At 42.8% G+C, this 25,302-nt stretch overlaps 3 protein-coding genes and 1 long non-coding RNA gene across 9 annotated transcripts; all 4 read left to right on the plus strand.

The window, feature by feature from the left end:
• The first annotated feature begins 165 nt into the window (after nucleotides 1-165).
• LOC4324747 (uncharacterized) lies at nucleotides 166-1,800 on the plus strand. Its single transcript, XM_015765126.3, has 3 exons — nucleotides 166-322; nucleotides 389-601; nucleotides 701-1,800. Exons 2-3 carry the CDS (start codon nucleotides 476-478, stop codon nucleotides 1,109-1,111), a joined length of 537 nt encoding a protein of 178 aa, XP_015620612.1. The 5' UTR covers nucleotides 166-322; nucleotides 389-475; the 3' UTR covers nucleotides 1,112-1,800.
• A 360-nt stretch (nucleotides 1,801-2,160) lies between these two features.
• LOC4324748 (protein S40-7) lies at nucleotides 2,161-6,022 on the plus strand. 4 transcript variants are annotated; one of them, XM_066306012.1, is made up of 2 exons: nucleotides 2,161-2,902; nucleotides 5,050-6,022. In XM_066306012.1, the coding sequence occupies exons 1-2, from the start codon at nucleotides 2,285-2,287 to the stop codon at nucleotides 5,095-5,097; spliced, it is 666 nt and encodes a 221-aa protein (XP_066162109.1). In that variant the 5' UTR covers nucleotides 2,161-2,284; the 3' UTR covers nucleotides 5,098-6,022. The 4 variants fall into 4 exon arrangements, with proteins under 4 accessions (XP_066162109.1, XP_015620561.1, XP_015620577.1 ...); XM_015765075.3 differs by having other exon boundaries at nucleotides 5,383-6,022; XM_015765091.3 differs by having other exon boundaries at nucleotides 5,008-5,325.
• Nucleotides 6,023-12,512: 6,490 nt separating this feature from the next.
• LOC4324781 (NAC domain-containing protein 90) lies at nucleotides 12,513-14,515 on the plus strand. Of its 3 annotated transcripts, none has more exons than XM_015777205.3 (3): nucleotides 12,513-12,979; nucleotides 13,064-13,401; nucleotides 13,882-14,515. In XM_015777205.3, exons 1-3 carry the CDS (start codon nucleotides 12,814-12,816, stop codon nucleotides 14,146-14,148), a joined length of 771 nt encoding a protein of 256 aa, XP_015632691.1. In that variant the 5' UTR covers nucleotides 12,513-12,813; the 3' UTR covers nucleotides 14,149-14,515. The 3 variants fall into 3 exon arrangements, 2 of the variants coding, with proteins under 2 accessions (XP_015632691.1, XP_015632683.1); XR_003240238.2 differs by adding an exon at nucleotides 13,541-13,790 and having other exon boundaries at nucleotides 12,665-13,401; nucleotides 13,882-14,357; XM_015777197.3 differs by having other exon boundaries at nucleotides 12,665-13,401.
• Nucleotides 14,516-16,266: 1,751 nt separating this feature from the next.
• LOC112939335 (uncharacterized) lies at nucleotides 16,267-18,002 on the plus strand. Its single transcript, XR_003242952.2, has 3 exons — nucleotides 16,267-16,859; nucleotides 17,414-17,491; nucleotides 17,717-18,002. It is a non-coding gene; the product is annotated as an uncharacterized lncRNA (long non-coding RNA).
• Nucleotides 18,003-25,302: the final 7,300 nt, after the last annotated feature.

The following is a 25,302-nucleotide window of genomic DNA, read 5'->3' on the forward strand; positions in this document are numbered from 1 at the left end:
CCTTAAACTTGTCATGAGGTTTCACTTAGATCCACGAACTTGCAAAACGCATATCGAGATCCCTAAACTTGCTTTATTGTATCATCCCGGTCTAAAATCTAGTTTAACCGTGGTCTGACCTACGTGGCACAGGCGTGCCACGTGGACGATGAGATTGGATTAGTGGGTGCTACAGCTCCTGCACGCCACTGTCGTCACTCCCTCTGTGCGTCGTCGCTGCCCCCTCCGTGCGCCGCCGTCACTCCCACTGCCTGCTGCCCCCTCCCTCCCTCTGCGCATCAGCGCCGCTATCAGAATCCAGACAGCATTCAGAGGCTTCCTGGTAAGCAATGGGTGCTCGTGTCCTAGCTCTGCTTCAATGGAGTAATCATGCCATGTGTTTGTGCAGGCGAAGAAGGTGCTGCGAGCGCTCAAGGCGCTGGTGAAGCTGCAGGCGCTGGTGCGTGGCTTCCTCGTTCGCCGGCAGGCCGCCGCCATGCTGCAGAGCATGCAGGCGCTCATCCGCGCGCAGGCCACCGTGCGCGCCCACTGCACCGGTGCCGGTGCCGCTGCCAACCTCCCGCACATCCACCACGCTCCCTTCTGGCCTCGCCGCTCGCTGGTACGCCGCTGGCGAAATCTCGCCGACGACATCACCATGTATATATTCGCCGTACTAGTTCTGTTCGATCTTGACGTTGTGTGTTGGCGATGGATGCAGCAGGAGAGGTGCGCCACCGACGATACGAGGAGCAAGCACGGCGTAGCGGCGTACAGCCGGCGGCTGTCGACGAGCATCGAGTCGTCGTCGTACGGGTACTACCGGAGCCCCAAGATCGTGGAGGTGGACATCGGGAGGCCCAAGTCGCGGTCGTCGTCGTCGCGGCGGGCGAGCTCCCCGCTGCTCGACGCCGGGTGCGCGAGCGGCGGCGAGGAGTGGTGCGCCAACTCCATGTCGTCGCTGCTGCCGTGCTACCTCCCCGGCGGCGCCGCCGCACCGCCGCCCCGCATCGCCGTCCCGACGTCGCGCCACTTCCCGTACTACGACTGGTGCACGCTGGAGAAGGCCCGGCCGGCGATGGTGCAGAGCACGCCGCGCTACGCGCACGCGCCGCCGAAGCAGCGGCCATAGCCGCGTCTGCCGCCGCTCCTCATCCCTCCGCGCACCAAAGCCGCCTCTCCCTCCCTTCCGCCGCCTCTGCTGCATCTGCCGGTCGCCGTGCCGCGTTGTCATCGTCACTAACCATGGCGACCGGATCTGGCGACCTCGCTGTCCTCGTCGCCGCCATGGTTGTCTGACAGTCGTGAGGAGAGTGGAGAGAGCTCGAGCTTGCCGATGGAGAGGGGAGAGAGAGTTCGAGCTTGTTGTCCTCTGCCACACGGAGCTCGACGCTACCGATACCGTCGCCCTTCGCCTAGGAGTTCGTCGGGGAGGAGAGAGGCGGCCCGATCTGCGCAGAGAGAGAGAGAGAGAGAGAGAGGAAAGGCGACGCCACCAGGGATGGGAGAGGCGGCGCTGCCGCCGGTGGTGAGCGGAGTGGGAGGGGAGGCGTCGGTGGCGTCAGGCCATCTCCGTCGGTGGGGAAAAGGAGGTGGGGAGGGGAGGAGAGGGGAAGAAGGAAGAAAAAAAATAAAAAAAAATCTATGTCATCGTCCATGTTGCGTGCCACGTAGACAAGACCACGATTAAACCAGACTTTAGACCAAGATGATACAATAAACCACCAAGTTTAGAGATCTTGATGTGTGTTTTGCAAGTTTGTGGACCTAAGTGAAACCTCATTACAAGTTTAAGGACCGCTGATGCATTTTACTCTTTTATTTTCAACGCACATAGATATAACACCTCCGTAAATACTTGATGTGCTATTTTTTGTTTCAAATTAACTATTCAAATCGTTACTACATTTTAGAGCGAATGAGAGAGCAATTACCAAATCAGCTGCCAACCAGAAGATCTGAGCCAAGCTACCAAATCAGCCTTAAAATATCTTAAGGGTGTGTTTGGATAATGGGAAATGTGGGGTAGGATTGGTATTGGAAAATGAAAGAAGGGTTAGAATTAAATGGAAGAGGGTGAATAAATGGTTAGGATTTAAAGATAGTTGGGAAATCATTTCCCTTTCCCATCTGTCAAACACCACCTAAAAGGACAAAAAGGCCACGCTACCTGAGGCCCCCATGGCCCAGAGTCCGCATCGGCACGCATCCATTGTTGCGCTGGTCACCCCGCTCGCCGCCGGCTCGCCGCCTCCCACCACTGGATCGGCCAAATCCGACGCCAGCGCCGCCGCCTAGCCACTCCATGGACCGCTCTCGCCACAAGAACTCGCCTAGTTCCGAGCGCTTCCTCGGCTCCTTCCTCCCCTCCGCGGCCGCCGGCGACCAGCCCGGATCGGCGGCCTTCGAGCTCGACGAGGACGACCTGTTCGCCTCTGGGGCTGGATCCCCCGAGCGGCCGCAGCCGTCTCGCCGCCCTCTCATCCTCTCCGCAGTCCGCGCCGCAAACCCTAGCCCCCTCCCCCGCCTCCGCCGCCCGCCGGAGGGCATCCTCGATGCTCTCCCCGAGCGCCGCTCCCCTTTCTCACCGCCTCCATCGTCTTCGTCGAACTCGTCGACCACCGCCTCCCCAGCGGCGGCGGCGGCTGCTCCTCCACGCCTGATCCCCACCATCCCCCGCCCGGCGGCGGCTCTGGCACCACATATCCCGCAGTCTGCGCCGGTGAATGTGCCGGTAGCGCAGTTTAGGCGGTTATCGGTGGAGGCACTGATGGATAAAGCTGAGGATGACGACGACGACGACGAGGAGATGCTGCCGCCGCACGAGATGGTGGCGCGAGCGCGGGCGCGGGATTCACCGATGACCACCTTCTCGGTGCTGGAGGGCGCCGGCCGCACGCTCAAGGGGAGGGACCTCCGCCAGGTACGCAATGCCGTGTGGCGGAAGACAGGATTCCTCGATTGATCCGTGCCTTCTGCATTCAGCTGTAGCTTAAGTTAGATTTGAGTGATTGGTTATGCACTATGCATGTTTGAATTTGTCTGTGTACAACATGGATGATCGGGTGTTAATTTTGGTTGCACCTGTAAAATATGTCTGTCATATTATCAATCATTATTACTTGTAAACCCTTGATTGGAGCTGTCAATTGTTCAGCATTGAACTATTGGATAAGGTGAATTGTGACCTCATGGTGGATACTTCTGTGTTTATCTACTTAATTTATGTTGGGGTATATGTCTCCCTTTTAATGATGCTTTGGTTAGATTACATCATGAAGTGATTTTTATTGAGCGCGATCAATTTTTGGGCATTTTGAGGATTGGTGGTGTGGTCCGTAGATTGCTGTGTTGTGGCTATGGAGCTTGACTTTTTAGCTAAGCTCATTACTAGCTACCATAGCTCGTATGTTCAGCTAGCACCTTGATTCTGTAAATTATGGACAATTTTGGCCACCTCTTGTGAAATTGCTTATCTGTTGATCATCAGTCATGCTTGATCTGTGAATCACATTAAAGATGGTACCGTAGGATGTGGAAATAGATTTTGGATTCATAGATTATGTTATTTAGTACTTGAGCTAAACATTTTTTGCTTACTGTGTAGCTATGGTTGTATTTGATATTTACATCTATTATAAGTTCTGCTTGGTAGCTTACAGAATAATCTTAAGTGCCTAGATATCAGAGTCGATAGCCTAATTAATAGCTAATAGATACTGAACTTGGTCAGGTAAACAGTTAGACAGTTGAACCCTCTGAACTACATTAGCCAAGGAAAAACACGAACAAACTTACTCTAAAACAGGTTTTAAGATTGTCCAGAATGTAGCTAGATACATTGTTTTGTATCTGCTAGACTGTTAGGTCCTATAATTAACTCCACAGCTAGCTGTTGGAATGGTTTAAGCATACAGAAAATATACCTTGATATAAACCCATGGCCTCCCATTTGGTCACCTGTTCTCAACTGTATCAGCAAGGAAATGACTAAGATTATATGTATATATGTATGGGAAAAACATTATATATGTGATGATTGGCTTCCAAGTGTCTAGGACTAGGAGTTGTTTCTCTTCTTGACTTGTTTCGTTTCCAAACCATCTTATAGTTATCCCATTGGGTAATTCGGACCTCAACTTTCATCAAAGTCCATTTTTCACCCTGAACTACAACATCGGTTATTTTTCACCCTAAAATTTCAAAACTGGACAAACTTCACCCCATGATTGTTTTTAGTGGTGGTTTTAGCCATGTTAAGAATCATTTTACTATTCTTGTGCTATATTGGTTGCTAACTTGGTACCGCTTCACAAATACGCTTTATATCTTTCTCTCTTTGTATTTCCCTGTCATCTCTCTAGTGTGAGGAAATGAGGGACAAATGTGTCATGTGGAACTGGAATCAGTGCCATATTAGCAACTAGGATAGCATAAAGTGGTGTTGTCGCTTTAGACTCAGTAGGTACCACCATTGAAATTAGTCGTAGGGTGAAACCTGCCCGGTTTTGAAAGTTTAAGGTGCAATAACCGGTTTTGTAAAGCTTGAGGGCCAAAAGAGGACTTTACCCTCTCCCGTTCAGCTTGGTCTCCCCAACTTCAATTATGCCTTGCCTACTTGCTAAATGCTGAAATGCTTTTTGGTATTGGTAAGCATTCTCAAGCCCAGCCTAGTGCATGGCCCATAAGGCCATAACACCAATGCTTTGGTCTTAGGCTTTGAGCATTCTGTATTGGGCCTCTCTAAAACTTGTAAATTCTGTGTAATAAATAGTATTTGAGCGAATAAAAAGACGCAGTGTTGGCCACCATGTGATATAGTAAAAATTTACCACCGTTTGGTGAGCAGTACACAAGTCAGATTTTCATTGGAGAGTAGTCAGGTCTCATCCGTTGGGCGGGTGAAAGAGTTTACCTTCATGTTTTGGAAGTGAAAATCGTCCCTCGCTAGTTTGGAGAAAAACTTTTGGTCAACTCCATATGAGGAACAGTTTTGTTAACTATGGTTTTCTGCACTTTTACCTCTAGGTTCTAATGAAGAGGATCTGTTTCCTTCACCTGTAAATGCAGAGGATCCGTTTCCTCAAGGTGGTAGTTCAGCAACTCAGCAGCGTCTAGGCAGAGAGATGCAACGGAAGAAGCGAAGCATCAAACTTGTGCTAATATCTTTGTTAAGTACAACTCTGATGCTAATATGTGCAAGAGTAGATGCACTTAGTCTGATTATAGTAGCTTTGTAGCCACTAGATGACTGGCGGTTGGCAAACACAAAATGTCCATTCCAAGGTTCATTCTTCACTGATTGGACTTAAAATGAACAGAAACAAATTAAGTCTTGGCTAGCCATCCAGTTTCTGATCTTGTTTTTACTAACTCTCTTTGTGATGCCCGTGCTGTCTACAGTGTAGCCATGGCGTATGGCAGCTCAGTGAAGAGCTGGAACCAGGAACTGCTGACCGGATGCCTCCTGTAGTCCTGTGACCAAACTATAGACACATGAACGAAATTGCAAGCCTGGCTACAGAGGTATACTGAAGTTTGGATAAGATCACCAGGAGCAGAAAAAACACGGGGGGTTATCCTGCGCCTCTCATTTGACATCCACATGCAAAAAATCACTCGCTGATGGCTGTGCCAGTGGCTCAGTGTAGAGTGTAGACAAGTCATGTGGCTATCAATAGATCATGACAACTGCCGCCAGCTTAATTAGTCGAAAAATCAACACTGAATAATGCTGCGGCTGTTAGCTGAGTTCAGTTGTAAAAAAAAAGGGGGCCAAGTCTAGTTTCAGAGTCAACGCCTTGACGCATACAATGGCCAATTGCGCTTTACCATTCACGTGATGAAATCCAGTGTATTTGACTGATATGGATGTCTGCAGAGCTACTAGTACCTATTGGGGGCATGGAAGGATTTACTAATTATGATAAGAAAAAGGTCAAATACAGACAACAGTAGGTGGGTTTAATTCAAAAGGACGCTAAATATATGTGCTTGGTTTCTCTACCCTTATTGCTATTTTGCTTTACAGAACTCTTGTTTCTATCACTGATATCACATACCTGGTTTCTTTCCTTTCAAACTTTTCATCTTTTTGTGTCTAATTTTCTTTGGAGGATTCTTTAGCTCCAGCATTGGGCTGTCCGATCCCTAGCACTAACTGAAACCTTTCCTTGATAATAAAAACCTTAGAGAAACTTAGAAAACTGAATGTTTTTTGCCACATTGTTGTTGTGTAAGCTAACAATGATGTCAGCATTCGGGCACAATTGGACTGGGGGATTTCCTGTTTTAGAAACATTAGCAAAATGCCCATACATTGTTACAGAATTAAGAAAATCACATTGGAAACAGAAACCTATTTTGAATTTGAGAACTTAATTTCAGAATTAAGTAAAGGCTTTTGGTTGCTAAGTTTTCGCTCTCTACGAAAATGCTCCATTTATTATTAGCATTTAAGGATGATCAACCAATGGTTGAGAGCTATAGTGCATGTCCATTAGAGCACTCGCAATTGTAAAGTAAGGTGCTACCTATAAAACATGTATATCTCAGCAATAGACTAGATTAATATTAAACCACTTTAATGGTATGTCTACTTGGGTATCTATAGCTCTCTAATCCATTGTCTCGTTTTTCTCTATAGACTATCTATATGTTAGTAGATAGTTTTGCTCTCTCTCTTCATTTAATCTCTTCCAAGTAAGAAAATATGCTGACATGGATCTCTTGTAGAGAGCTTATAGATAACCATTGTGGGTGCCCTTACTTATATTGTTCTTCCACATGTTTGGTTTTGATATAGGATAGAAAGTAGTCCCACATAAAACAATTTTAAGGAGTTGATAATAGAGTGGTGACAGAATCGTCACTTTGCAGTACAGAAGTTTTGATAAATTTATTAATGAGCCATGGATAATAAGGTTCAAGAAATAAAACCGATTTTCCCTATCCCATTTGTTTCATCGTGAGAAGGACCCTTTATCATATTCTGTATTTTACTGTCATTAATAAATTCACATCTCGTGTGAACGTGAAAAACTACCGACCACCGGACGAGTTAGAAGTGTGAAAACACGGTCATCCTATGTGTGAAAGCGAAAAGAACATGAATATGGAACCGATGAATGATTCTTCCTTCGAAAATGCTATACATACAACCAAAGCGTCTGACCCTTGTACGACTAAGACGTTCGCCGTCCGTGTCTCCACATCCGCATAGATCGCTAATTTAGTTGGGCCTTACAAAAGCCCAACTCAATAATCTGGCCGCACGTCCGCACATCGTTTCATGTAGCCGATAATATTGCCTCAACGTGACTTTCCATCTCCTTCTATCCTAAACCCCACGGTCTAATTCCTTTGTCTTCCATCTCTAATCAATTGCTTGAGTTCAATAAGATGTAATTTAGCCGCACGGCCACATTGTTTTATCTAGCCAATAGTATTCACTGATCACATCACACAAGGTATGTGAAAGCTACTGATTTATTTATGCCTACTCCAAATTTTCATCTGAAAAATCATAGACATGAGATAAAATATCGTTGTGCGGCTAAAAGGACATGTTGTGTCCTTATAAGTTTAGGCTTGAAATAATATATGGGCTTTGATGTGGATTATGTTACGTGGGACAGTTGGAGCAGCAGCCCATTTGACCAAGTCAGTGCTGCCTCACGCCGTGTAATTCACCGTTGAGTCGTACGCCAGTCGAACACGCTAGTCGGATGTATAGCAGCGTTCTCCTTCCTTGATGATAAATTTCGTATGCTGTTTACGGCAATCATCGATGCGCTCATCCCTACCGACCACGGCTACTGATTCCAGAACTAACGGCTACCGGACGGTCACTGCTCGAAGCAAGTTTTGTTGTGATCGGTTTGGGCCTATTGGATTGTGACATGGACGGCTGAGGTTACGTGCAGTTGCAACAGCTCCACAAATAAAAATTTTAAGGAGTTGATGATAATAGAGTGGTGACAGAATCGTCATTTAGCAGTACAGAAGTTTTAATAAATTCATTAATGAGCCATGGATAATAAGGTTCAAGAAATAAAACCGATTTTCCCTGTCCCATTTGTTTCATCGTGAGATCGAAGGACCCTTTATTTTATTCTGTATTTTACTAGCATTAATAAATTCACAACTCGTGTGAACGTGAAAAACTACCGAACTCTCCCCATAACTTTTTTTCATCCAAAAAAACTTGTCAACTAATCTTGCAAAATGCCAGATTGAGCAACGCACGGATACGACGGTGTCCCGGCCGGGGTTGGGCTGCCGTTGCTGCCTGCCCGTGTAGCGACCGTGCGACGCAGAGGTACGGGCGGTCCCTGTCCACCGAGCCGCACAGGCAGAGGCAGCGCGTGCGTCGTATCTGCCGCGGGATTCCGCCGTCCGGTCCTGTTCCGGCGTCGCGCGTGCGTGGAGCGATCCATCATCCACCGCTCAAGATTCGCACGTCTCCCCTTGCACACGACTCATTCTCGTCCCAATCATCCGCCGGTTCGATGTATCCAGCGACTTTGATGGCACACGTCGATCCATCCATCCACCAGGGGGCCCGTGGATCCGGTCTCGTTGCGGTGCTCTGCACGGCGCCGGCGTTTTATCATTGGCGTTTTGCTGATCCGCGCGCGCGCGCAGAGCGAAGAGGAGGATCTCCGCCTCCGCGTGTCGCATTGACCGCGACCCCCCGCCCCCGGCTTGGCCGAGAGGAGGTGTCTTGGGCGGTCGGGCGAGCGCGGGTGCGGCGCGGACACGGCCGAGAGCCCGAGACGTCCCTGCGTGCGCGGTCTCCTCTCGGTTTACTGGCTCGGAGGAGGGCAGCGTGCGCGCGCGCGTCGCCGTCGTGGTGAGCTGGTGCGCGCTGGGGTGAAACCCGGCCGCGTACCGCCACGGAAGTAAACGGATAGGTTGGGAGGAGCTAGTGATCGGACTGGGTCTGGCCGAGCGGGGAGGGAGCAGAACAGCAGTCGTGCCGAGCGTCAAGGCGACATGGACACGATCCTGGATGGGCCGAAACCGTGAAACCCAAGTGCCGGTCGGTCTAAGTACACGGGCTCTTCTCACGAATCAGTCAGTCAATCACGATGCTCTTTCTCTTCCTGGTGCCGTACGTACATGTGGTGCGGTTCTGTCTACTTGTTCCTCATCGTGGCTACCGTTATGGTCCACAAACATTCCACTAGGCTCGGTAGCTCGCGACCGTAGTTCAGCTGACGTACGTTAGTACGTACATGTGTGCTGTGTCCGTAATTCTAGCATTTTTTTTACCCCAATAAAATTCAAATCATGTTCAGGTAGTCCAATTTACGTGCCTCGTCTCTGACTGTGTAAACGGACGTGCATGCAGCAGATATTGTAGATGTCGACATCGGTGAGAGACTGAGAGCAAACGTTTCATTAATCCATAACCGGTGCGATTTTGATTTGGATCCTCGTGATTGACTTGTTAAAACTGGCAGCAATATTGTGTTCGTTCGTGCAGGAACGCGCGTGGGCCATAGAATCAGGAGTTCGAAGACCTACGGAGCACGTACCCTAGCGACGCGTTTTGCCGGGGTAAAAATGGGCCTAAAAAAGACGGCATGGCTGGATGACACGATAGCAATTTGAGCGACGGGTTCACCATTCTGACGCCCTTTGGCTCACGGCACGGCCGGCCAGTCGGTGTCAGTGCTGTATATAGTATCCGGCTAACTTGGAGGTACAACGTACAAGGCCAATCTTCCATTTCCTTACCTCTTGTGGAACTTGACTTGGTGAAAAGCGCACCCATTAGGCCATTACTCCGTTATCTTCTTTTTTATGATACTATTGTAATTTATAGGCGCTGAGATATTACCTTTTTTTTTTGCGGGGCTGAGATATTAATGTTGATCAGACAGCAGAGTTATCCCAGCCGATAGAAAAAGTTATGCTTTCGTACATCAGACGAGTGTGAGAGTGATATGTTGTTGTTGGTACTGTAAAATAGGTTTTCCAAATTGGTTGAAATAGCCCCTTCACAAAACCAATTTCAAAATGGTATTGGTCCCATATGACATACGCCAAATGAATGGCTGGTGTAACAAACACCAGTAAGAGCAGGTAGTACAATAGCAGGCCATTAGCAAGCTACAAATATATTTTAATGAGATAAAAGATAAGATAGAAGAGCAGCGGGCTACAGATCTGTAGCCACCTGCAGCACGGACTCTAAGACACATGTGTGTATAACAGGTGAGACCATATATTAATAGTATAGTAAGCAACTATTGTATGAATTGGCTATAGATTGGCTATAGATGAATTGGAGCTAGTAGTGGGCTATACTATTAAACTTGCTCTAAGGTTGAGTTTGTTGTTGCAAGTTGGGAACTAATCTTCCGCACACGCAAAACTGAGTAAGTATTAGAGTAAGTATGATTTTTAAAGCAACTTTCGTATAGAATTTTTTTTTTTTGCAAAAAACACACCGTTTAGTAGTTTAAAAAGCATGCGCGCGGAAAATGTGGGAGATGAATTGGGAAGATAATAAACGAACACAGCCTAAGTAGGAGCAGGGGTAAAAATGTTTCTATAAGAAAAACATATAGTTAGCCCCACGTGTTACATGACATAGCAATCCAGTCAAATAATATGTTTCAAAAATATAACATTGTTCCAAAATATAACAATTTAATACTAGAATAAACATCACACAATAGTATGGATGGCCTAAAATTATCTTGTGACGATGGGAGTAGTAACTAAAATGTTGCGGCCTTCTATCCCTCCATTTTAGAATGTAAGATGTTTTTGGTTTTGTCCTAAGTGAAGATTTTGAGCCAACTTTATAAAGGAATGTAGAAAAACATCCACAGCATCAAATTAATTGTATTAAATCTAACATTCTCCCAAAGTCCCTTTTCACAATTGATATTGAAAACATTGTTATGTATTTTTATAAACTTTGTCAAACTTTCGAACTATAAAGCAAAACAGGGTACGTAAGTTTCAAAAGCTTATGGAGATTTTCCAAAGTATTAGTAAAAGCTACCGAACGAAAGCATTCAAATTTGGCAAAACATTGCATATCACATTAATGTAGTATCATAGAAGAGGTCAAGACAGGAAAGTAGGAAACTAACAAAAAACAAACAAACAAACACACACACACACACACACAGAGAGAGAGAGAGAGAGAGAGAGAGAGAGAGAGAGAGAGAGAGAGAGAGAGAGAGAGAGAGAGAGAGAGATGGGAAACAACAATATTCAAGGACCACAACTTTGGGCCGATTCAAGCATGCCAAAGTGCATTCTGCAAATGTGTCTCAATCCAGCAATAACATATGAGAATCCGGTTCTCTGAAAATTAAACGCAGGAGCAATGCTTGTAAATTCACACTACTGCGGTTCTAAAGGATATTCGCACTCATGTCGGCAGAAAAGCACAAACTACCCGTGCTAACTCTATCCGTATGTCGCAGTAATATTGAAAAAAAAACAAATATCATGCATAGAAACACTTGGTTTGTTGAGGTTCTTTTGGATGGTGTCTGATGAGCCGACACAAGTGGGCGAATGAACGAAAAATAGTTTTAGGCGATAATTTTATAGTTCAACTAAGAAAAGCCAATGTTAAGAGTAGAAGGCCACAATAATATACCTAATTCGTTCAGAACTTATTCACTCCATCCTAAAATAAATAAATTCATAGAGTTAAAAATTTATCCTAAAATAAATTAATTGTTGCCTTCTTTTGCGTGGACACAATTTTCTTTTGTGTGGTAATTCTTGCTTTCTTATCCACCATTGATTCACAAATCAAGAAGTTTATCCCTTAAACACTCTTCACATTCCCCAAAATAGAGGGCACTTTAATTTTTCATCCTCACCACTAATATTTCTCGTGATACGGTTTGGCTTATTTTAGAAAAAAAAAATTATCTCCATTTCAAAATAAGTTAATCAAGAATATATCAAATTCCGTATTAGATTAATTTATTCTGAAACGGATAGGACGAATGGAGTAGTAAGTCTAAAATTTTAATCTGACCATGGCTTATAGAAGAAAGAGGTGCCAAGTAGGCCCGTACGTGGAATTGTACATAGCCTTAACTGCAAGACGTAAAGGAAAAACATATAAAAAAACAGAAAATATCAAGCACGCGTCATCACCAGCAAGTGACGGTAGCAGTGTTCTTCAAACAAACCGAGTTAAACTCCTCTGCTAGTTAAAGGCGAGACAGCTACTTAGGAAAAGGAGGATAAAAACATAAAATGGAATTTCAAAAGGGAAAGGGAAAAGGAAATGAAACTAGACCCAGTCCTCCGCACGAGTCCACTGGATTAAGCGCCTCCCTCCCACGCCACGGCTACACCAAAATTTGCCCCCACTCTAACTCTCGTGTTGATTGCAGCGAATTTAGATTTGAGAAGAGCCAGTCAGGCAGTCCCACCACGCCACGAGAAATTTCTACGCCCATGTCAGCGGTGACGACGCGCGCGCGTGCTTCTCCATATATACACCGCGCGCGTGCACTCACACCTCTCCTCACCACTTTCACCACCAAAAAAATCGACCAAACCACGTAGTATTACGCAGTTCGCACACTATACTCCGATCCGGCCTCTCCAACCCAGCTTAGCTTTTCTGCTCCCAGCTGCCAGCTACGTTGCAACCCCACCACCGGAAAGCTACACCGTGCGTTTCATATAAGCAGCGCCCAGTCGAGCGAGCTCGACCGGCAATAGCAATAGCGCCAAGACATACAGAGAAGCCACAGACGTCGAGGCAGCTAGCGCGCGGGGGAGGACAGGACACTGCAGCAAGTTGGCCGGTGATAAGCGCGCGAACTCGCTGGCAATATGGCCGACGGCGGCGGCCGCCGGGCTCCCGGGTTCCGCTTCTACCCGACGGAGGAGGAGCTGATATGCTTCTACCTCCGCAACAAGCTCGACGGCCTCCGCGACGACATCGAGCGCGTCATCCCCGTCTTCGACGTCTACTCCGTCGACCCGTTGCAGCTCTCAGGTACCAGCACACGCGTGTACGTGCATTGCGTTCGTCGTACGTCGCGCGAGCGCCGCGTCACCTGTATACACACACCTGCTGCAGAGATTCACCACGAGATGCTGGGCGGCGGCGGCGAGGAGGGGGAGCCGTGGTTCTACTTCTGCCCGCGGCAGGAGCGGGAGGCGCGGGGCGGCCGGCCGAGCCGGACCACGCCGTCCGGGTACTGGAAGGCGGCGGGCACCCCGGGGGTCGTCTACTCCGCCGACCGCCGGCCCATCGGGATGAAGAAGACCATGGTGTTCTACCGCGGCCGCGCGCCGTCGGGAACCAAGACCGCGTGGAAGATGAACGAGTACAGAGCATTCCACTACCCCGACGCCTCCTCCGCCTCCGCCTCCAGCGCCGGCGCCGCCGCGCCACCAAACCATCTTCCTCCGCAGGTGATTAATCAATACCTAAGTACACGTTGCTTTCTTTGCCGTTGCACATACTAGCCGCATACCTTGTCACGTCATCTATCGATCTCTCCGTATAAATCAGAAAGATATGGCCGGCGGGGGCAAACTACTTGTTTTGCAGGTCGTTCCCTTTTATTGGCGGCGGGTAAATATCCAAACTTGTATATTCTGAGTGGTTCTTGCCAAACTGCCAATGAACCGGGTGCTCCATCATAAAGCATTTGAACCACACGCGTTGATCCATACGCACCAGTGTATAACTATACAGTACATGCAAGTATGCAACTGGGCGAATGCATGATTCGTGACTCCGTCCGTATGCAACTTTTTAAATGGTTGCATGGTTGACGCACTGTTTATGATTTACTCATGTACGAAGACAATTAATTGACTTGTAATTAAGTACATTTGAAAACACGATCAATGACGACTAATTTGTCTTGTGGGCTTTCGCTGTTGCAGCTGAGGAGCGAGTTCAGCCTGTGTCGACTGTACACCAGATCGGGAGGCATCCGGCAATTCGATCGGCGGCCGCTAGCGGGTGGTGGTGATGAGAACCCGGGGCCATCCATGGCTGCCGCGGCGGCGTCACCCGAGGAAAACGACGGATCAGGAAGTTCCATGCAGCAACTGGAGCTGATGGATCAAGGTGGCGCCGTTGATCCGGATTGGGACCAGTGGGACGACTTGGCCACCTTGACCGCACTTCTGTACTGGCCTAGAGATTAGGGATGCCAATTGTTTACATGATCTTGCTCGTAGTGCTAACTGTGAAGTGCATGTTACACGTATCAACGACCAAGTGTAGTACATGCTTTTTTTTCTTTTGCCGCGCAAACTCTCCAGTATTAACATAAGAAAAAAAAAATCAGAACACACACAATTTTTTTTGGTTTCTCCAAATATATAATTAATTAATTATTGTTTTCTTCAGTTAATCATATTTTTCTAGTTGGATCTTCGCCCTTGGCCCTGTGGGATCTCCTCCAACTTTTCTGATAATAGGATTTGTTTATACTAGTTCATCCGTCACAAAATGTAAGGTATACATGTATTTTAGATGGTTTCATTAATACAATACTTCTTTGAATGTTTATTTGTTTTATAATTTCTCCTGAACAACTACAAAATATATCAACTTGATATGAGCACACTGTCAATACGAGACTAATAGCATCACTTGGGTGATATTAAACATATTGCTATTTTGATTATTAGTTAAGAGTTATGAATATTGACTTTCTTAAAAACATGGGTGCACAATATATGTTGTGGGGGCAGAGAGAGTATTCTTAAAAGAAAAAAGGTAACGATGGGGGTGGTGGCGGTGACCTAACCAACCGTATTTATATTTTTTTATTAACTTCTCTATCAGTTTTAAGTTATAAGATGTTTTGACTTTGGTCAAAGTCAAACTACTTTAAGTTTGACTAATTCTGTAGAAAAAGTAGTAATATTTTTAACCCAAGACTAATATATTATGAAAATTTATTCAATTATAGATTTAATGAAACTATGCTGGTGTTGTAAATATTACTACTTTTTCTATAGAGTTAGTCAAACTTAGATTATTTTGTCTTTAACCAAAGTAAAAACGTTTTATGATGTGAAACGGAGGGAATACTCTTTTACGTGTTTGTAAGATTGCAAAATAGTGTAACACATTGGTTATATCTGATACGAGTAAATTGCACAGTGGGCAAGGTTTTATTACCTAATTAAGTTTAACATACCAGGTCTTTTTTTTAGAAATTTATTGGACCAAGTCTTTGCATACCTTTTTACTTAACATCATGTATTAGTTGCACACTGGACCATGTCTTTACATACATTTTCACTTAACACCATGTATATGTATTGTTCATTCGTTTGCACTTTGGATCGGGTATACAAGTTAGCTGTGCTTCCTGCCCAAAAAATCGGGACCAGTGTATCCAACATGAGCCATTTACATAGATAGTTGACTCGAACGCGTACAGTTTAATTTGGACGAACCGTCGCGTGCAGCTAGCCGCCTGGCCTTGCAAGGGATCGACTGAGGCTGCCCAAAGCAGCTAACTTATTACCCGATCCGAAGTGCAAATAATGTAACAAGATATGGTGTTAAGTGAAAAGGTTTGCTAAGACATGGTTCAGTGCGCAACTTAGGTAATACTTTGCCCATTGTGCAATTTACTCTTATCTTATTTCATATATAAAATGCAAGTTTGTCACGCAAAGACATATGTAGAGATGAATTGCACTTAATTTGTTCCAAACAATGCTTGAATGCATAATTTTTAATATTTATCAGTGTCAAAGTAGGGTATTTAGCTAGTATTAATGGCATACTTTTACGTCTATTGTTATTGAGATGGGTCCCATTCCTCACGAAACGCATATCGACCAAGTGAAGACCCCTAGACCAATGAAAGTTGTTCAACCATATAAAGCCCCCAACAAGGTGGTCAATAACGTATTACGCCAGAACCCTACATCTGTGACGGCACACCAGTAACGGGTTTATAAATTGGTCACAGATGACCGTCACCTTTGACGGGTCGTTAGATTTACCATCATCGGTGAGGCATCTGGCCGCGGCCCGTCACAAGTATCACCTCACCTGTGACGGGCTGGAATTTTAAGCCGTCACAGGTAAGATAGTGACGAGTTTGACTTCCAACCTGTCACTGGTATGACCTCATTTGTGACGGGCCAGGGAGTTACAACCCTTCACAGGTGATGGGCCGTCACCTGTGACGGATATGACTTCTGGCCCGTCACTGATTTTAAGTTTGCACCCGTCAAAGGTGATCAATTTTGACATATAAAAAAGGAACCCCCACCCCCACCCATGGGCCCACCGCCACCTGCTCAGTCTCTCTCCTCCTCCTCTCAGTCTCTCTTCTCTTCTTCCCACCAACCGCCAGCCTCCTTCGCCCACCTCCAAAGGTCGCCACCTCCTTCGCCCTTCGCCCCATGGTCGCCGCCGTCGTCTCTCCGCCGCCCCGTCATCGGCTCCTTCGCCCACCGCCTCCGAGTCGCTGCCTCCTTCGCCCACCGTCCACGGTCGCCGCCTCCTTCACCCACCGCCCACGGTCGCCGCCATGCCTCCACCACTCCAGATCCGGGTCATCGCCTCCTTCCCGCCTCCACAACGCCAGATCCGAGTCGTATCGAGCCAAAGACGAAGACAACGCCGGTGCCAGGACCATCGGCGAACGGGGCACCACGCCGCTGCCCAACGCCATCGACAAGCCCCTCCGTCCATCGCCGCTTATCTCCGGTCGACGACGAGCTTCTACATCCCCCACCCTCCCCCTGACGGTCCCAGCAACCATGAACTCGGGGGCTCCAGATCCGGACACCCTGAACTCAGAGGTCGCGGATCCAACCATCCCGAGTTTGGGTGCTCTAGATCTTGCGCTCCTAGCTTCAGCGACGCCAGATCCGTTCGTGAGGTAAGTGGTCCGCCGTCCACACCACCCCACGTCGTCGAGGTCAACCTGCTGTGGGGAGAGCAGGCGTCGGCTGTCCCCTTCCACCCCATCCTCGGTAGTCACTGCCGCCTCATCTATTTTACTCAGTTTAGTGCTAAGCAGAAGTCACCCTTTCCTTCTCTTGCATCCAGATCTGAGCTTGCAGTCAACCGATTCCGGTGTCTCCTGTGGTTCCTGTGGCTAAATCCTTGTCCAAGGATGCATCTAGCTTTAACCCCATCAAAAATCATGAGCTATTGGATCATTAGTTAGATGCTCTTTGTGTACTAGTATTTTGTTTGGATAGTGGGCATGCATGCTGTTTCGCTTTGTTTTCTTGTTCTATTTAAGTTGATGCATCACTAAATCTGTTTTTATTTTCCTTGTTAGACCTCTTACCAGAAGTTTTTTTTGGGTGTGTTCTTGGATACTCTACAAATCCCCCAATTTCTATGCTAGCTGAACAAATTAGACGCTAGTTCTTTCTACAAATGGTGAGCTTCCTCTGCCAGTTGATCTATTTCCGTTTCTTTCAGATAATATTTAACTACTGACATGCATATGGATGACTATCAAGGATGGTTGAAAGGCTAGCTAATGAATACTAATCTGAGGTAAACTTATTTTTGCCTTCTCAGTCAGAGTGACCCCATTTTAATTTGTTGTTTTGGAGCAGCTTATGCTGATTATCTGGCTGTTAGGCTATTCTTGCATAGTTATATGCATTTGTAACATATCGAAACTGTTCCTGCTACTGTCATCCCATCTGTAACATATATCTGGTTGTTAGGCTATTAGGATATTCTTGCATTAAACTTCTCTGAATGATGTCATTGCAGGCACTGGGGGCTGTACTTATGCTGATCTAATTGTAAGTTTGTATGTCATACCATATTCGTCAGGCTCAGAAACCAAAGATGGAAATGCTATGTTCAAGTTTGTGGCACTTAGGCTGTATTTCTCATTTTTCAGTATGTTGGCATCGAAGTATGTTCTCTTTTTTTTCTGGATTTATTTCTGGTGCTTTGAAGCATCGGCTTGTCTCAATTTGAGAACTTGCAATGCATGTGTGTGAATGTCTATGGATTTTCGGTGACAACTTGGAATGCATGTGATGTTAGTTTGAAACTTTTAGTGCAATGGGCTGAAACTGGAGACATATATATTGCATGTGTATGTTTTGTTTTTCCAGAGACATGGATAGCAAATCCTAGGGGAAATTATTTTTTTTTCTGGATGTAAGCTCACCACTGACGGTTCATATTGCAAAAGCCGTCACAGGTGAACATACCAGTGACGGCTTTGCACATACATGTCGTCACAAGTGACACACCTGTGACGTTTTTTACTCTCTGAGCCGTCACAGGTGAGTCATCTGTGACGGGTTGCAAAATGGCATGGGTTAGTGCAGACACTTACCTCTGACGGGCCATAAAGTTCTAGCCCGTCAGAGGTGACTGTCATCAGTAACGGTCTTCCACCCGTCAAAGGTGACCGAACTCACCAGTGATCACTGATCACTGACCAAGCCTAAAGCCGTCAAAGGTGAGGGTTTGGGCCCGTCACTGGTGACCTTGTCCAGTGTAGTGAACTCAGTATGCCTTAATGGCCAATGATTGAACTATATATAGAGATCACACTTGTAATGGACTTGGTATAATAATGTGGTTTTAAAGATAGCCCATAGACCCGTAAAAGAGGAAATAACATGTGTACAGTGCAATCACACTCTTTAGAGAAGAATAATGTAAATTCTCCTTTAACCAAACCCTATGTGGCCCATGCCTATAAATGGATAATGTAATTAATTAGGCAGTTTATTTGAGACCAGAAAATTGCAACATCGCTAGCTAGTCACTTCACGACTCTTAACTAAAGACGTTAGATTATTAATTTGTGTTTTCAACGAGCTCATTGTCTTTTATTATTGTTCTACCGCTTCACCCGGCAACTATATTACTGCGAATAATAATCATGCTCTGGTTTAATTCAACCAATCATCGAAAGATCGATAGGGACCCACAGGCCATATCATACATGCATGATTTTAATTTTAATTTTTAAATTTTTGGGAGTTGGGGTGGGGGGGGGGGGTGATTTTCAGCGTAAGAAGAATTTTCTCAGAACACATGGGATTAATTCTCTTGGAATTAATTTGGTCGGATAGACTGCAACAGCATAACTCGTTGCGCAGCAGTAAAACAACGTGCACAAAAAAGAAGCCGGCCGTAACGATCAGTGGACGCCACTTTCTTTCGTTGACTATCCATTGAACGCCACGCGAGTGATGAGTACGTACGACATATGCTTCTGGCACTCGTGCCATTCTTCGCTTGCTTTCGTTCATATATATGTACAGCGTGCTCGATAATAACAGCTACATGTTCATGTACCTGCAGGTTCCCTGCATCCGAACAGCTCGACTAATATTCGCAACTTGCAGGGTGCGTGTTGCGGTCAAACTCCGATCGATCGAAAGGTTGCGATCGTTTCGTTTTTCCACCGGATACCAGGAGGTCAATCGATCTGTACCTGCAAGTGACCAGTTCGTACGTACCCCGTCTCATCGATCCCTGCCCCAATAGGCGATTTGGAGCCTCATCACTTTGGACTATAATAAGCCAAATCAAAAGTTAAATATTAAATTTTCGAATTTGATTTTGAAGTTGATTTTAAGGCATTTTTCAACGTAATTTGTTTTAGCGTTGATTTTAAGTCACTACGAACAAATATATCAATTTTACCTATAAACTAATTTTTATTCTCTAATAAGCCAACACTTATTAGAGGAATATGGGTAGCCGAATAGCTGATGAGGCTCTTGGACTACTTAAGCTGGAAATATTAGTGTATACAACGTGTACACCAATTAATAAATTTCACCAAAAAAACAAAAATATCTAGAAAAATCATACAAGTATTAATAGTATTACACTTATGTGTAAAGTCTTGGCCTTAAAATTATTATATTTTAGACCTTAAAAAAATTAAGAAAATCCGACCGTATTGAGAGTATAAATTTGTCAGAATTTTATTTTTTTTACAACATATATATAATGACCTAGCATAATGACTAGCGCAGATTACGCTGCTAGCATCGTTATATTTCTTCTCAAATAGAAGCATGTATATTTTCATATTTTGTTATTGAAACGGCAATATAGTTTTAAACTTTGTTCTAACACGACCAAACTAACCAATGTTTAATATTTATATTGTATTGTACATACATGAAAGTTATTAATTATTTTTTTAATTCTAAAATTTTGTTATTTATAAATTATATTTCTACATGAACTACATACTCTTTCTTTCAATATTCATTATTTTCTAATTCTAAAGTTTCATTATTTATAAATTTTATTCTAATTCCAAAGTTTTATTATTTATAAATTTTATTCTTGTATAGACTCTAAACTCTTCTTTTTATATTTTTGTTATTTCTAAATTCCGAATTTTAGTTATTTAAAATGTATTCCTGTATGGACTCTAGACATTTTTCTTTCAATATTTCTTATTTTTAGTTCCGAATTTATGTTATTTGTCAATTATATTTCAATATAGACTATAGACTCTTTTTTAATATTTCTTGTTTTTCTAATTATGAATTTCAGTTATCTAAGTTGTATTCCTATAGGGAGACTATTCTTTCAATATTTTTTTTAAGTTCCGAATTTCGGTTATTTCGAAATTGTATTCATGTATGGAATTTTTTTTAAAAAATGCATTTTAGTTTTTTCTAAATTGTATTTCTATATGGCTCCAAACTCTAACTTGTATGAACTAGAGTCTACTACTCCGATGTTACATATTTTTTTATTTCGAATTTCAGCTATTTTAAATTATATTTCTATATCAACTCTATTTTTTTCTTCTTATCCGGTTAATATGAGAATTTCAAATGGTGAGAGCGAATGTGGATGTTTTTTTAGTTACTTTAGTAAGTTAATAGATCCGAAGATAAAACTTATATATATATATATATATATATATATATATATATATATATATATATATATATATATATATATATATATATATATATATATATATATATATATATATATATATATATATATATATATATATATATATATATATATATATATATATATATATATATATATATATATATATATATATATATATATATATATATATATATATATATAATTTTTTATAGAATTTTTTATGATATTTTTAGTTAATGTGTATGGTGTATATATTAGAAGACGCGTGATTATATGATATGCTCCCACTTAAGCTTGGTATAATGGCATTTTTTTCAGATCTTGGAATACATATTTCTCATTACAGATTATAGTATAATTGGAATTGTTGCTCATCGGTCGCCCGGGGGGAGGGGAAAAATCGGTCGCTCCCCCCACCCCCAACAACGCGCGCACTTGCCCTGTGGGCCCACCACATGTCCCTGCCCCCACCTGCTACGTGTTCCCACCACATACTCCGTTGCAACACATCACCCACATATTTTGAAAACCCTCTATTAAGAGAATTCGTTTCATTTTTTGTTCCACTAAAATTTTTTCACCTAGTGTATTCATAATATTTCACTATGTATAGATCTAATGTTGCAGTGAACTGAAACATTATTTTGTAACAAATCACCTGCATATTTTGGAAACCCTCTATTAAGGGAATTCGTTTTATTTTTTTTGTTCTATAAAAAATGTTTCACCTAGTGTACTCACAATGTTTCACTATGTATAGATCTAATGTTGCAGTGAATTGAAACATTTTTTCACTATTTGCTAAAACATTGTTTTTATATAAGGTGAAACAACGCCCGATTTAAACGATTGAAACATTTTCGATATACCTAGTGAAATAATTCCGATATACTTAGTGAAACATCGTGCAACATTTAAAAATAATACAATAATAAGCTATTTTTTTCATCGGAATATATATGTGTGTGATCTTGTTTTAAAGATTTAATTGCAATGAATTTAATGATGTAATCGGATCATGATTTAGATAAATAATTTAAGAGAAACAATAGTTTAAAGTGGTTTTGCACGTATGCGTCATGCTGACGTCATCACCCGAATTTTCGCCCTCCCCATCGAGCGCTCGATCCTGAGTTGCCTTCTAGGCCCTTTTTAGTTCCCCAAAAACTTTTCCCAAAAACATCACATAAATCGCGAGACGAATCTTTTGAGCCTAACTAGTCCATGATTAGCCATAAGTGCTACAGTAATCCACATGTGCTAATGGCGGATTAATTAGGCTCAAAAAATTCATCTCGCAGTTTCCAGGCGAGTTATGAAATTAGTTTTTTTATTTGTGCTAATGGCGGATTAATTAGGCTCAAAAAATTCATCTTGCGGTTTCCAGGCGAGTTATGAAATTAGTTTTTTTATTTGTGTCCGAAAACCCAAATGATATCCGGTCAAACATCCGATGTGACACCCAAAAATTTTTATTTCACCGACTAAATAGGCTCCTAGTATAATGCATAGTGCTAATGGCAGATTATACAATCTCTGAAACAGGAGTGTGTGACTTCGTATAGTGTTTAGGTTGACAATTACAGAGAAATTATTACGGTTTGACTGCTTCGCTGCTCGATGGGGCACGAGTTAAGCATGCGCATAAGGCCATCAATCTTCAACGCCCTGGTTGTACGAGCGCTCAGAAAGAATCCGGTTTATTTTTCAACTTGACGCACAGGCTAGTTGCTACTTGGTACTGAGCTACGACATGATGTTGCGATCCTGCGACAGTTTCTAAACACGTCAATTGCCGGCCCGGCGAAAAACACGTGAGAATTAATTGAACAAGCTCTTCGACTTTTCTTCAGGAAATGTGAACTAACTCAATACTACTCCCTTCGTTTCATACTATAAAACGTTTTATTTTTTCCAAATCATTTTTTTCACATTTTATATAAAACTAGAAAAAAATACTCGTACGTTGGAACGGGTGAATGTTATTTTAATATTATTATTGTTATACGGTTTAGCTTGGATAAAATTCACTATGGTAATTCGCTAGAATATTTTTTTAAGAAAATCATCCATTGCAATTAGGAGTCGGACTTTCATCTGAAGTTAGAATGCGAAATTTTTTAAAGAGATTTCTTACGCGACTCTTTTTGTATTTTCAAAAGTAAATGAACTTAATCAAATTCAAACACGAATCTATATTTCCAAAAGCGAACGAACTTAAAAACCGACTCAAATACGGATAACGTACCAAAATACCGGTAAAAACATCTTCATTTTTTATAATATAGTAGAGAAATAGCAACGTATACAATATTAAATTAATTTCACTATATATATTGATTTTGTTTTGTGTTAAAATAGTACTATACTTTTTATAGTTTGATTTAAAAATTTCAATATGTTTATAATATAGAATAGAACGAAACCGCTAATAAGCGGCTAGTCACTGTTAACGACGAAATTTGGTAAGCCCCTAAGAGAATTATCACATCGCCAATAGTCGGATTCCTGCTATATTCGGTTAAGGAAATTAATCTATAAGGACTTTATGTTTTCCTTTTATCTTTAGGAAAGTTTCTTTGTTGTCCAACAAGGACTAGTATCTCGCCATGGGTATAAATATGTACACCCAGGGTCATTGTAAAATAATCTCTCGATCAATACAACTACTCTCGGCGCATCGCCACCCTCTTTCCCGAGATTTTTACTTATCATCCGGCGGAATTTAGCACCTAACGTGGGGCTGCATCGGTTCAGTTCATTCTTTGGCGAAAGGGTAAGTCCTACGTTTCTCCAGCCCTAGTGAATCTATCGGCTGCATTAGTGTTGTTTAAGGCTGCATCGCTTCGATCTCTTGGATCGCTCTAGTTTGGTTGATATATTTGCATAGCTGATATCTCGATTCTATCTCAAATTGCATTGTGTTTAGAGACGCATCGGTTTAGTTGGGACTGTCTCGGTTAGGTCCGATCTTCTGTCTTAGCCGATATATCTCTATAATCACAATGTTATTGTAAATAGATTTGTTATATCCATCACATTAGACAGATCTATCGGCTCATCGAGTATTAGATTATCATATACAATCTCGTGCTGCATCGGTTAGGTTCGATCTACTAGATTGTTGTTAATAATATAAATCTTGTTAAGCCGATAGGTTTATGCTAGTGCTTTATCGGGATGCTAGCCGATAAGTTATCTGGACGTTGCATCAGCTTATAAGGATTGCATATACATATAAGTTGAATTTAGCCGATGACAACAAAGGTTTCACTGTTTAATCTAATCTTATGGATTTTATGACATAGAACCTCCAGCCGATGTATACTTTAACCATCGGATCAGTACTTGTTCTATCATATCATATTGCTAGCCGATTGGTTTCTACTCGATTATATTGTTATACTATATTGTCATCAGCCGATTGCCTTTATATCATTATTTACTCAACTATCAGAATCTACATTGGACATATAGTAGATGGATCAAAACCCTATTGCTATCAGCTGACATTGGCACCGGCTGGAATTACTTCATCGGCTTGTCAGCCGATCGGCTGTTTGATCTGCTATTTGTATATCTTGTCAGTTGCAGGATCAAACTGACTGGCATGCCCACATATCACCAACCTTTGGATCTACACTAGAGTTGAGCAGTTCTCTCAGGCCAGTGTGTGTTTTTCGCGTCAACAGTCACGTGTGAATGCGCCCCCGGAGGCGCATCGGGGGGAGCCACGCAGCGGTATTTTCCCCTTCAGGGTTTTCCCGATTCTTTTTTACGTTCTTTTTTCATTTTTTTATATATACGTTACAAGCTTTATATATGTATGTATATGAACTTTATATACGTGAGTTTTTTCTTATATGATGTCGTGTATGTACTTATACAAAGTTATACATACGTATACAAACTTTATATACATGTATATATATATATATGTATATATATATATATGTATATATATACATATATATATGTATATATATATATATATATATATATGTATATATATATATATATGTATATATATATATATATATATATGTATGTATATATATATATGTCGTGTATGTACATATAAAAATTTATATATATAGCGTTTATGCATATATATATATATACATACATACATAAAGTTTATATATATATGTGTATATAAAGTATATACATGTAAAGTATATACATGTGTATACAATAGAAGGAGAGAGGACAGACTAGAGGAGGCAGACTAACCGCACGAGCACGTGCCCAGCCGCCGATCAGCCACCCCCGAAACGTAAGCAGAGATGTGGGACTCCATAGTTTCGCTTATCAGCGGAATAAGCGAAACGATATATTTGTAAACAAAAAATAATTTATAAATAATACTTTTATATACGTGTTATTAGCGATCTAAAAACAAAGGTTGATAAATAAGTTACAATAAAAAAACTTAAAATCAACTCAAAATATAA

The sequence above is a fragment of the Oryza sativa genome, chromosome 1, assembly GCF_034140825.1.
Source record: "Oryza sativa Japonica Group chromosome 1, ASM3414082v1".
Taxonomy (NCBI): Eukaryota; Viridiplantae; Streptophyta; class Magnoliopsida; order Poales; family Poaceae; genus Oryza; species Oryza sativa.